General features: G+C 44.0%; 1 protein-coding gene across 1 annotated transcript in view; it reads left to right on the top strand.

The window, feature by feature from the left end:
- Window positions 1–401: 401 nt before the first annotated feature.
- Window positions 402–14,018, top strand: part of LOC311085889 (NACHT, LRR and PYD domains-containing protein 3-like) — a gene marked incomplete at both ends in the record, with an annotated part of 38,833 nt that continues 25,216 nt past the window's right edge. Inside the window, 4 exons of the mRNA XM_084118509.1 lie at window positions 402–424; window positions 889–993; window positions 8,943–9,047; window positions 10,041–10,145. Of these exons, the coding sequence (XP_083974635.1) occupies window positions 402–424; window positions 889–993; window positions 8,943–9,047; window positions 10,041–10,145 (338 nt within the window). The remainder of the gene's footprint in view (window positions 425–888; window positions 994–8,942; window positions 9,048–10,040; window positions 10,146–14,018) is intronic.

Here is a 14,018-nt window from a genome sequence, read left to right as displayed (position 1 = left end):
TAACAAATATCTGCTATGACTGAGTAGAATGTGCAGCCAGTTTTATTCAGTATATGGCCATAATAATATATTGTACATTTTGTGGAATATTTGTGAAATTGTAAAATGAAAGAGACATCATCAGACAAATCATGTTGACTGCAATAATTTAAAAAAATGTGTTAAGTGTTCATAGTACTGTCTGTTACCTGATGTACTTATTTAGAGCCAAGTGTTATGAGAAGATGGAAGCCAGTCAGTAGTTCAGTAACTTAAGTTGTCAATGATCTGAAATTATTAAAACTTGTCATCTCCAGGTCAAACTTGAATGACTGATTGTGTTCACAAACCAGTGCTGAACTGTTTTCAATGGCAGTTTAGCTGCAGTATGTCAGAGGAGCGAGGAAAGGACTCTCTCTAAGATGAGTCTCTCAGAGAAACAGAGGTAAACGCTGATTTAAAAAAAAAAAAATGTAAACGCTGTTGAAGTGCTTTTTCCCTGTGTAGAGGGAATCCTTACTGTGTTTTTCTCACTTTCATCATGTCAAATTCTGTGCAAAACTTAAATTTAGAACCATGGCATTCTACCATGACTGTAAATATAAAGAATCATTGTATCATTGCGGATAACTGACTGAGGGAATAGACACAATGTATGACTAAAATTAACGTAAGGTTTTTATTTTATATATATAACCAGAAAAGGTAGTTGATAAACATTGGTATCTGAAGAGAAAAAAAAAATCATAATTTACATTTAGTCATTTTTAAGAGGATTTGGTCTCAGACAAAGACATAATTTGTGTTAAACTGTACAAAGGATTTTGCAATGCTCGATCTCTTTACGTGTGACTGATGAACTTCTATAATCAAAAAAAATCTCTCTCTCTCTTTTCTTTGTGTCATTAGTGAAAGTTCAGACTCAGATGTGTCCAGCTCTATGTCTGTGAAGAGTGACCGTTCAAAAGATGAAGGAACAAACTTCAGTGAGAAAACACCATCATCTACAAAAAGGTATTTCATGTTTTTTTTTTTTTTTTTTTTTTTATTATTTAGTCACATGTATTGAGTTATGGAAGTTATTTCAATAACTTCCATAAATGTTTGCTTTGAGATCAACATTCAGTCAAGGTACTTTTGTAAATAATTTATGAAAGTGATACATTTTGTAAATGATTTATGAGCTGTATAATTTTTCAGCTCATAATAATTTGTTTGGCCTTTGACTTATCACCAGAATTTATTGAGATAAAGTGCTATTGAAACTATAAACCTTGAAACTCAGTCTAGTTTGAGGCCATAGACAAGTTAAGTCAGTTTAGAAGAGTTTATGAAAGACAATGTTAAGAACTCAGGAATAAGGTTGGTAAGAACATTACTTGAGTCCAAAAGATGGAAATGCCAAAGAGGGTGTGCCTTTAATCCTTTTTCTACTTGCACAGATCACAAAAGGGCATGTTATATTGTGGGAGAACAAAGTAACGAGATAAGATTGGTGCAATTGGTGGTGGAGTTTATTTATCAAGTTTTAAATACAGAACAGACAACGGCGTGACAATCCATACATTTATTAAGTCTCTGAGCCATGTTTTATAGTCAATTGGAGACAATTTAGCAGGGAAAGGAATCAGCTTGTTACTTTTCTGTTAGTGTCTTTGGCTTTAGAACCTATTGTAATGGGGCAAAATCAGGTATTTAGGCCATGCCTCGTCCCACCATAATATTTACCTAAACAATAGGTAACTTTGGTGGGAGAGGAAGTTTAATTTTAGAAGCAACAGCATGTTCCCATCCAATGGACTACTTGCACAACTACTTCCACGTTCTATATTACCGGTACAACTCAGGAGTTTCCAGTAACAGCGTTCAGCACACATACATAAGAACGCAGATTATTATTATGTTTTATGGCTGTCAATTGATTAAAACAATGAATCTCTTTGTTAACATGAATTATATTGTACCTGCTGAAATGTTTCTAATATGATTTCTTTCCAACTGTGCATTCTAAATAATAAATAAAGATATTTCCCAACTAACCTGCAGCAGTTCACTGCTCGTCTTCTCATTAACAGTGTTTTTCTCTTAATGATCATATTTCAAACCTGTTTACCTTGTTAAATGAATTTGACTGATACAAAGGACTGCTTGTGTGCGCTGGTGCTCTTATTCCAGTCTTTTAAAATAGTTGAATGAATAAATACGCAGTAGGCCTACGTGCCTTAAATTTAACAATGTTAAATATTTAATTAATCTTAAACATTAACCCACACAGCGTACAGGAGAATGACAGTCAACTACTTTGAATATGAATTAAGCATTTTGGGCATAAACATGTAAATTACATACAGTAAAATTATTGACAGTGAAAAATGACACCGAATAGTGATTAATAGTTAATTAATAAATAAAGGTTTGTATTTATCAGGTCTCACACACTTCAGAATATCTCTTCTCCTGTCCCTTAAAATGTCAATATTTGTAATTCTTTTTGCGGACAATCATTTTAGGTGGAGTTTAGTCAACTAGTTGACTACAGCACATTGAAAATATAATAAGCAGAGATCAATTTGTTGTACTATTTCAAAATGAAAGTGTGTCACGAAGTTCAGTGCAAGTAGTCCATTGAATTTCTGTGAGGTTTTGAATTTAGTTTGTTTTTCAGGGAATCAAATATCAAACACAACAAAATATAACAATTGTGTTCAAAGCTTTAGCATTATTTTAGCTAAATGCTTATTCTATGGTTAAGTTAAGAATAATAAAGCACAGTTACTATTTTAGTATAACTGTAAACACAGTTCCCTTTCGTTGTCACTCCGAGTTACGTCGGATGACGACGAATGGGGTTTCGCTTAGAAAGCCTCTCACCTTCGAGTATATAAAACGAGCCAATGGCAATGAAATGCCATGGGTCTGCGGAATTTGCATAGCGTAACTCCGCCCCACCCTGGGGGTATATAAGGAAGTGCGCGAGCAACATGCAGATATGTTTTCGCTTCGGAGCCAAGTCCAGTACTTCACTCCACAAGCCTTCTGAGTGTCATCTCAAATCTCTTCGAGACGAGCGGCTCTTCAGTGTGTTGGTGTGACGGCGTGTTCCAGCGAGATCGCATTTCCTGCTGCTGATTGTGCAGTAATCTGCCGACAGTGAGTGTGTTTCTCCCTGGGCGCTTCAGCACTCTGCTGAGCTTTTCCACTCTCTAAAAGACGGTTCGCCCGTGTATTTTCTATTTCCTGGATGTGTGTGCGTGATTCATCTGCCTAACGGTCGCGAGCGCTGTTTTGCGTGTTGGGCTTAATCACGCTCGGCAGCGCTCGTTGATGAGTCATGTTTTCATTGCGGGAACATGACCATCGCGATGTTTATAGATCGAGACTCAATGATCTCCATGTGAGTAGAGTCCCCTCTGCCACACCCCAATTTATCTCTTCCTCGAGAGGGGATACTTTGGCTGGTGGCCAGGGTGATCTGAGGGTTCGGTGTGGCACAACAACCGACGAGTCAATTCCTCGGGCCACACCCCCCTCCACATCGCAAACCGTGGAGCTTCCGTGTGTGCCTGGTTTCTTTCGGGGACCCAGTGTTTCATTCGGGGCTCTGGCGGATGGTGTCATGCACTCACAGCATCACAAGGCGGGCTTGATTCCTCTGGAAATGAAGTTTCGGCAGCGTTGCCTCCCACGGGAGTGCCATCGTTGCCGGGACTGATCCAGAGCTGTCAGCCATGCTTTCCCGGGCAGCTGAAAGCATCGGCTGGAGTGGCCCCGCCCTCCCCCCGAGCGCTGTAAGCTTCTCCCGGACGTGCATCAGGACGCCTGCGCTCCGCGAGAGTCCACGTGACTTTCGCGGCCCGCGGGTGTCCTCCGCCTTCGCTGCTTTCGATCGCACGGCGATCATGGTCTGTATGTTCCCTGTCACTATCGTGGCACGGTCATGCAGTGCTGTGTGTCGCCTGCGCCTTCGATGTAGTGCTGTCCCGGGAGTTCTGTCCGAACCGGCCGCAGTGGAACGCTAGTCCTTCCCTGGCCAACCCTGGCGGAACGCGGAAACTCTAACCACGCCCCTATGCTGGGACGCTATGCCTCCCATGCCTGGCCTGGTTGTTCCGCCACGCACACTGCTGACCTCGCTCAGGCGACATCGGTACCTGCGTGATCCTGGGTCAGGTGATGTCCACTAGTGTGGTCCAGACATGGGCTTAGCCAGGTTGGTGTGGGGGTGTCTGAGAGTTCATTTCTAAGCTCCCCCATGTCCCGGGCTGGGCTCTTTGGCGGTGTGGCTTCGACCACCTGAAGTAGACTCGGGTCCTGCACCGATGGTCATCCATCCGTGCGGTCTCCTTAGTCTGCTTCCCGCCAAGGCCCCCTCCATGCGGCTGCTCCCCTCGGGTCTTCACCGGCCCTGAGCAGGAGCAAGTCGCAGGAGGGCGGCGCTGCCCGTCTCCGCCCCTTAGACTGCCACGCCAGCCTAAGCAGCACTCTTGAGACGGGCAGCCTGGTCGGCGGTGTGGTTGAGGATTGCGCCCAACAGTCTTCGGTCACTCTATAAGCAGGCTGAGGACCTTCTGCACCGACGGTCATCTGTCCGTGCGGTCTCCTTAGCCTGCTTCCCGCCGACACCGCCCCTCTGCGATTCCTCCCCTCGAGCCTTCACTGGCCCAGAGCACGAGGAGGTCGCAGGAGGGTGGCACCGCCTGTCTCCGCCCCTTAGCCGGCTAAACGCCATGCTAAGCAGCACTTCTGAGACGGGCAGCTTGGGGTTAGGGCTCAGTTCTTCTCAGGAGCTGGTAGCAGGGCCACTCCTTCCCCCGGTGGAGGGCCGGGGGAAAACTCTTGTTTCAAGAACTGATGTCCCTTCCTCCAAGCCCCAAGAGGCTGTGGATGACAGCATGTGCCGCCCACGGGCCACGCTCCTCTCATCCCCCTCTGTCGCCAGACCCCTGCCAGAGCACGCCCCCGTGGGACGCTGGTCCTCCCCTGGCCTCCTCTGGCAGGATGCGGCAAATGACCGTGCCCCCGCACAGGGCCGCTATGCCACCCTCGCCTGGGCCGGTCATTCTGCCTCGCTGCACCACCGAGGATACGTCTGTGGTTCGAATGACCCCGCTGGCGCAGTTTCTGGGGGCCTGGCTAGAGCTCCCCAGACTGTCCCGCTGGGTCGCAAGAACCATCAGGCTCGGCTACGCGATTCAGTTCGCGCGGTCTCCTCCCCGCTTCAGGGGAGTCCGCTTCACTATGGTCGGTGGCAATGCCCCTGTCATGAGAGCAGAGGTCGACACCCTACTGGCGAAGGGTGCGATCGAGACTGTCCCTCCAGCCGAAATGAGGTCCGGCTTCTACAGCCCCTACTTCATTGTACCGAAGAAATCCGGTGGGTTACGACCTATCCTGGACCTGCGCGTCTTGAACCGCTCCCTTCACAGGCTGCCGTTCAAGATGCTCACGGCCAAATGCCTTTTCGAATGCGTACGGCCACAGGATTGGTTTGCAGCGATCGACCTGAAGGACGCCTACTTTCATGTCTCCATTCTTCCTCGACACAGACCGTTTCTTCGGTTTGCTTTCGAGGGGCGGGCATACCAGTACGCGGTTCTCCCCTTCGGGCTAGCCCTGTCTCCTCGCGTCTTCGCGAAGGTCGTCGAGGCAGCCCTTGTTCCTCTCCGGGAACACGGGGTTCGCATCCTGAACTATCTCGACGACTGGCTGATCCTAGCTCACTCTCGAGATCAGGTTTGCGAACACAGGGACCTTGTGCTCCGGCACCTAGCTCGTCTGGGCCTTCGGGTCAACTGGGAGAAGAGCAAACTCTTCCCCGTGCAGAGAATCTCTTTTCTCGGTATGGAAATCGACTCGGTCGCCATGTCCGCGCAGCTTACGAGCGAGCGTGCACAGTCACTGCTGACTTGTCTTCGTCAGTTCGAGGGCAAGAGTGCGGTCCCACTGAAACGTTTTCAGAGGCTCCTGGGGCATATGGCATCCGCAGCCGCTGTAACGCCGCTCGGGTTGCTTCATATGAGACCGCTTCAGCTTTGGCTTCGCGATCGAGTCCTGAGGTGGGCATGGCAACACGGCACGCTCCGAGTCCCAGTGACTCCGACCTGCCGTCAGACCTTCACCCCCGGGCTGGGGTGCCATGTGCAATGGACATGCTGCCGCGGGCTCCTGGACAGGACCCCAGCGCCTTTGGCATGTCAATTGCCTCGAGTTGCTGGCCGTACGCCTTGCCCTGCACCGCTTCCGGGCGTTGCTCAAGGGTCAACACGTACTAGTCCGATCAGACAATACCGCCACAGTAGCGTACATCAACCGTCAAGGTGGTCTACGCTCCCGCCGTATGTCGCAACTCGCCCGCCACCTCCTCATATGGAGTCAGAAGCATCTGAGGTCGCTTCGAGCCATTTATATCCCGGGACACCTGAACCAGGCGGCCGACGAGCTGTCTCGAGTTCGGCCTCTCGCTGGAGAATGGCGACTCCATCCCCAGTCGGTCCAGCTGATTTGGGATCAGTTCGGGGACGCACAGATAGATCTGTTTGCCTCCCACGACTCGTCCCACTGCGACCTGTTTTATTCCCTGACCGAGGGCACGCTCGGCACGGATGCACTGGCGAACAGCTGGCCGCGGGGCCTACGCAAGTATGCATTTCCCCCAGTGAGCCTTCTTGCGCAGACTTTGCGCAAGATCAGGGAGGACGAGGAGCAGGTCATCTTGGTTGCCCCGTATTGGCACAACCGCACTTGGTTCTCAGAACTAGTACTCCTCGCCACAGCACCTCCCTGGCCAATCCCTCTGAGGAAGGACCTGCTTTCTCAGGGACGGGGCACCCTTTGGCACCCTCGTCCCGATCTTTGGAACCTCCACGTGTGGCTCCTGGACGGGAGGAGGAAGGTTTGAGTATCCTACCACCAGCGGTGGTGGCTACCATCACTTCCGCTAGAGCTTTGTTCACGTGACATCTCTATGCGTTGAAGTGGAACCTCTTCGTCAACTGGTGTTCTTCTAAACATCAAGAACCCACGAAATGCCCGATCAGTGTCATGCTTTCCTTCCTGCAAGAAGGGTTGGAGCGAAGGCTGTCTCCCTCCACCCTGAACGTGTATGTTGCCGCCATTGCCGCACATCACGACGCAGTTGATGGTAAGTCTCTGGGGAACCACGACCTGGTCATCAGGTTCCTGAGAGGAGCGAGGAGATTAAATCCTCCTCGCCCTCCTCTCGTTCCCTCTTGGGACCTCTCAGTGGTTCTAACTGCCCTGCAGAGTGCTCCCTTTGAGCCTCTGCAATCAGTGGAGCTTAAGTTCCTGTCAATGAAGACAGCGCTCCTGGTTGCATTGGCCTCCATCAAGAGGGTAGGGGACCTGCAGGCATTTTCGGTTGACGAAGCGTGCCTGGAATTCGGGCCGGCTAACTCTCACGTGATCCTGAGACCCCGGCCTGGATATGTGCCCAAGGTTCCCACCACTCCCTTCCGGGACCAGGTGGTGAACCTGCAAGCGCTGCCCTTGGAGGAGGCAGACCCAGCCTTGGCACTGCTCTGTCCAGTTCGCGCCCTCCGTGCTTACGTAGACAGAACGCAGTGTTTCAGGACCTCAGACCAGCTCTTTGTCTGTCATGGTGGGAAGCTGAAGGGAAAGGCTCTCTCCAAGCAAAGGTTATCTCACTGGATAGTGGACGCCATTGCTTGGCTTACCAGCAGCAAGGTCGACCATGCCCCCTTGGTGTGACGGCCCACTCCACTCGGAGTGTGGCATCCTCTTGGGCTCTAGCGCATGGCGCCTCGCTAACAGACATCTGCAGAGCTGCAGGCTGGGCGACACCCAACACATTCGCGAGACTCTACAATCTCCGAGTAGAGCCAGTTTCTTCTCATATACTCGCTTCAACCAGCCGGTACTAGATTCTGCTCAGGTGTCTTCGCTTGCTCGCCATTCCTCTCCACGGACGGGATACGTGCGATATTTTCCTCAGGTGAGCCTAATAAGCCCTGAGTCTCCTCCAGCACTGACGACGTCAACGCCAGAGTTATGCCACCGGCAGCTTTCGCGCTTGGCTAGGTGCCTCCATGTGCATGGTTCCCCCTCTGGGCGACCCCCACATGTGTATTTCCACTGTAAGCCTCTTTGAGCATGTGTCTTTCCCTTGGCAAGCCACCTTGCCACCCCTGGGGTTGAAATATTCCACCTGCGGCTGGACACCCCAGTGATTCTCCATATGCAGCCCTTCGCGGTCATATGTGTATTCTAAGTCCCCCCCTTCGGGCTGGGCATAATTGCATATTTCCACTGAGATATGCTTCCCAGTGTACCTTGGTATTCCTGTGTTAAGTAGGAGTCCTTCGTCCGTGCCAGTCTCACGACAGGGAGCTCAGACTTACGCAGGGCACTGGAAGACAGTCGAGAGGTGGCGTGATTACACTGGGAACCCCATTCGTCGTCATCCGACGTAACTCGGAGTGACAACGAAAGGGAACGTCTCGGTTACGTATGTAACCCTCGTTCCCTGAGTAGGGAACGGAGACGTTACGTCTCCCTGCCACTTCCGCTGTACCGCTGGAACGCCTGAGTTCAGTCTCGGCTCCTCAGCGAAGACATATCTGCATGTTGCTCGCGCACTTCCTTATATACCCCCAGGGTGGGGCGGAGTTATGCTATGCAAATTCCGCAGACCCATGGCATTTCATTGCCATTGGCTCGTTTTATACACTCGAAGGTGAGAGGCTTTCTAAGCGAAACCCCATTCGTCGTCATCCGACGTAACGTCTCCATTCCCTACTCAGGGAACGAGGGTTACATACGTAACCGAGACGTTTTTGATAATTGATTGCACACTTTTTTGGACTATTGAAATAAACTTTTAACTTTTATTTTTAACTTTTATTTAGCACTAAATCACTTCAAATGAAACTGAAGAATCTCCTTTAATAAAATTGTTTTCTTCTTACTGCTGTTTGTGTCATCAGTGTAAGATCAGGCTCACATGTGTCCAGCTCTGTGTCTGTGAGGAGTAACCTTTCAAAAGGTGATGGACCAAACTTCAAAGAGAAAACACCATCATCTACCAAAGGGTATTTACTGGTTTCTTACTTTTGGTCACACATAGACTTTTAGAAAGTATTTCAATAAATATTTATCATGAAACTTTAAAGTTTAGTTTCTCAGGTTTGCCAGCATTTGTGTCAGCTAATTTCTTCTTCCACAGCCGAGAAAATATTAATGCACAATTATACTGTTGTTTGTGTTAAACAGTATTTAATTATTAACTTAATTGCAACATGTAATGGCAGATTTTCTGTTTCTCTTACTTACAAAAGAGTGTGTGTTTTTAAACTCTGGGAAACAGGTGTGACGTCAGGAGGAGGCAGATTGAAAAGGGACCTCTGTCCCAGAGGGTCAGAGGCCGCCCAATTTAGAACTTGTGAGTTTGTAAGAATAAACTCAGCAGTATCAGAAAACTAGCAGGGAAGCCTCTCCTTGTTTAGATAAGGGCCTGTAAGCAGAAGACCTTGAAAGCAGTATAAAGACTCCTCTGCCCTCCCTCCCTGGTCGCACTTGTTTCACAGACTGTACTTTTGACTTCTGTGTGGCAACTGGGCCTTCTTGCAAGAATAAATACTTTTGAAAGACAATTTGACTCAGAAATGTCTCTTACGCAGGTGATGATTGTTAAATGAATATTTTTGCCACAACAAACACTAAATCTCTGACTGCATGTAGTAAAATGTTTTATGTCCTCTCTGCCCTTTGTGTCCTTAATCTTTAATGAAAGATCACACTCCTTCAGTAAGGAAACATCGTCATGGATCAAAAGGTATTTCATTTGTTTACATTACATTTTTTTAATTTCTTCACTGTGGTGTGATAGAACATAAATGGATAATACAATAAATTGACAGAACAGGCAGCCAAACATATATGCATCCATCCACCTATAGTTCTGAGAACAAATGCGTGGCTATACTGCATTCAATATCATTTACAACATGAAACCTCTTCAAATAACATTTAAGTGTTTCCTGTAGTAAAATGTTTTTGTTTCTCCCTGTTATGTTTATCAATAGGGAGAGATCCGGCTCACTTGTGTCCAGCTCTGTGTCTGTGAAGAGTGACCGTTCAAAAGGTGATGGACCGAACTTCAGTGAGGAAACACAATCATCTACCAAAAGGTATTTTATGTGTTTTGCATTACAGCAATGTTAACTAATCTCCTCACTGTGGTAGCCTATATGTGACAGAACTTGACTACATAAAAGAAAAGAAATCAGAGAACAAAATTGGTGCGTTCGAAATCGCATACTTTCTGAGTAGGTGCAACAAGTTCTATATAGTATGATGAATTAAATTGTTACTGTCACGTGACCTGCAGCTTCATTTTGAACTAATTGTAACTTGTTTATTGAGGATGAAGGACTATCAGCAATTAATGCATGAACTAACTTTTCTGCATCAGAAACAGATAGCATGTTCCATAGCTTAGCGATGTTTCTGAGATGTAAGAAGGCTGTTTTTGTAACATATAAAATATGATTTTCAAAAGACAAGTTGCTGTCTAATATAACACCTAGGTCTTTAACTGTAGATGATGAAGTTACAATACATCCTTCTAGATGCAAATTGTATTCTAAGAGATTCTGTGTACAGGTTTTTGGTCCAATAAGTAATATCTCAGTCTTAGCTAAATTTAATTGAAAATTGCAGGTCATCCAATATTTTATATATTTAACACACTGTCAACTTAGATAATTTAGAGATTTCATCTGTTATCATCAGCCTAAAAGTGAAAACAAATTCCATGTTTTCTTATAATATTACCAAGTGGCAACTTGTATACAGTAATCAACGTTTGAAGTGGATCAAAAAAGGTCATCAAAGTTGTCCTAAGACAAGAACGGGTATTGTTCAAAATTCATATACAACTAGTTTTTGATCCACTTCAAATGTTGACTACTGTATATTGAGAATAGCAGAGGGCCTAACACCTATCCTTGTGGTACTCCATAATTTACTGACATTATCTTAGATTTTTCCCCGTTTAAATAGACAAAATGGTAACGGCCTGATAGGTACAATCTAAACCACCTTAATTCCTGTCCCTGAATACCAGTATAATTTTGTAGTCGATCTAAGAGTATTTTATTCTCTATAGTGTCGAATGCAGCACTGAGATCAAGTAAAAAAATTAGATACAGCCTTGGTCAGAAGCTAGAAGTAAGTCATTTGTAATTTTGACAAGTGCAGTTTCCGTGTTATGTGCCTGAATCCAGACTGAAATTTTTCATACATATTTTGTAAAAAAGAGCACAATTGAGCGGACACAACTTTTTCTAGTATTTTAGAAATAAATAAAAGATTAGAAATAAGTTAGGGCTGCACAATTAATCGCAGTGAATCCGCACGCAATTTGGAAAAGGCTGCGATTATTTTATGCGCAGCTTGTCAGTGCAGCACGGCTGATCGGTAGTAAATGCAGCTTCATCTGAAAGCCAGAGGGTGTCTCACACAGACACGCCAAATATGCCCCGCCGACAAAGTACGATAACGCACATCATTCCAGGAAATCCATATCTCTGTAGCTGAATAAACAGAAGATTGATTGATTTAGCAAACACACAATTGCCTTATTCTGTGTAAGAATCCACATCATCTCACAGAAGGATGCTCAACTGTTATTATGAAGTGAGTTTTGAGTAAAATGCATGTTATTAAATGTTGTCTTTTGTTGGACAAGAGGTTTATTAATCCTTCTCATGTTTAGAAAGATGTTTGATGCCTGTTGCTTTTTCAAATGCATATTACAAGTGACTCAAACTCACAGTGCTTTCAGATGGAGCAGCGTTTACAGAGCCGTACACATCAATGACAAGCTGCACATAATCAGCCTTTGCATTTCAAAATATTATTATGTTTCTATATTATTATGATATTATTTTTACATTTCTCATCAAGTTTTTGTAATTTTGTTATGTGCTTTTGTCAGTTTTTTATGCTTTTTAGGTTTAATTTATTTTGTATTTCAGTTTAAATTCTAGTTTAGTTTTTGTTCCCTGTTTTTTTATTTGTTTCCAGTAATTTTAGTGCTTCTACTTCAACTTATTTCAGTTTATTGACAAAGCAACATTTCTAATTTTTCTAATTTAAAGTTTTTCAACTAATATTTATGTATAATTTTTTAATTAAGATTTATTTCAAATATCAGAACTATTTGTAATAGTTTTAGTTTTAGTTAAGGATATAAACCCTGTTAGCCACTAGGACTTGTACATTCAACATGGAAATACAGAATAGGCAATCAAACATAAATACATTTGTAAATACATAGTAATGGTAAGTCTATTCTGCATTTACACAGTAAGTACCATTTGCGACATTAAACAAACTTGCGACTTTGAATGTGTTTTTTCTGCTGTTTGTATCATTAGATCAGGCTCACTTTTGTCCAGAACTGTCTCTATGAATAGTGTCCGTTCGAAAGGTGATGGACCGAACTTCAGCGAGAAACAACCATTGTTTACCAAAAGGTATTTCATGTGTTTCTTCTAATGAAACTTAATTTCCTTTTGTTTGGTGTGTATTTAAGCACTGGGTTTCATTCAGTTCTTTGTCCTAGTCATTACATATGTTGGTTGTTCTGTTCCTGTTCCAGAGATTCTCCAATTGTTTTGTAAAGTTTTGAATTCATTTAATAAGTTTAATAAAAAGAAGCTGCTGCATTTAGATCCTGACAACTTTCCTGTGTGCTGCAACCAGCGACCGTGACAGTAGGAGTATGATTTAATGATGTTTGACCAAATGATAAAGACAACTGTGAACCTGTAAAAATTTCTTCTTTTTGTGTGTGATTTTAGTTACAATGGACAGAAGACCACAGTAAATATTGGTGCAGAATTTGCACGGTGGGAAACTCTAAAATCACAGAAGGGATTGAAGAGTGATGTCGAAATGGCAACTTTTTTTCTCAACAGGTGGGAACACAAGAGACCACAGTTTACTTTTTACTATATATAAATGGATCTACTTTGCCAAACTGTAATGCATGATATATGTAATACATACATACATACATACATTGTGACAGTAGGAATATGATTTAATGATGTTTGACCAAATGATAAAGACAACTGTGAACCTGTTCATTTTCTTCTTTTTATGTGTGATTTAGTTACAAAGGACAGAAGGCCACAGTAAATATCGGTGCAGAATTTGTACGGTGGGAAACTCTAAAATCACAGAAGGGATTGAAGAGTGATGTCGAAATGGCAACTTTTTTTCTCAACAGGTGGGAACACAAGAGACCACAGTTTACTTTTTACTATATAAATGGATCTACTTTGCAAAAATAATGCATGACATATGTAATACATAATACATATATACATAATACATTTTTCCAGAGTCTATATAAGCCAAAATATGTCTGGTTTTTGAAATATGATATGCCTATTGAAGCAAATTGACCCTATGCAGTGACCCATATAACTATAAAAATATGAATCACATTTGAAATATGAATCACAATGTTTGAAAGTTAAATTCAACACCATGCAATAAGATCATACATTTGAGTTTTCGGGTTCAAGAGGAATACATAAAAAGCTTTTATTCATTTTCTTATTGCAGATGAAATTTCTGCTTCACTTTCAAAGTCTATTGTGCTTGATAACATTAAAGTGTAATGTTTTTGTTGAGATAAAATTATGTTTGTGCTTACATGCATCGTAACGTGCAAAGTAACAATTACCCCCACTAGAAATAAAAAGCCAGTGGTAATGCTGATGATCTTGCATTACATATCCTTTTTGTCAGGACCATGTGCAAGAATGCTGTATTTGTTTACAATTAGCAGGGAAACTATATGCTTAGAGGTCAAATATGTATGCAGAAATACAGGTGCTGGTCATATAATTAGAATATCATGAAAAAGTTGATTTATTTCAGTAATTCCATTCAAAAAGTGAAACTTGTATATTATATTCATTCATTACACACAGACAGATATATTTCAAATGTTTATTTCTTTTAATTTTGATCATTATAACTGA

The sequence above is a fragment of the Abramis brama genome (genome assembly GCF_963993115.1).
Source record: "Abramis brama genome assembly, chromosome: 6".
Lineage (NCBI taxonomy): Eukaryota > Metazoa > Chordata > Actinopteri > Cypriniformes > Leuciscidae > Abramis > Abramis brama.
This window is presented reverse-complemented; position numbering and strand designations above follow the sequence as displayed.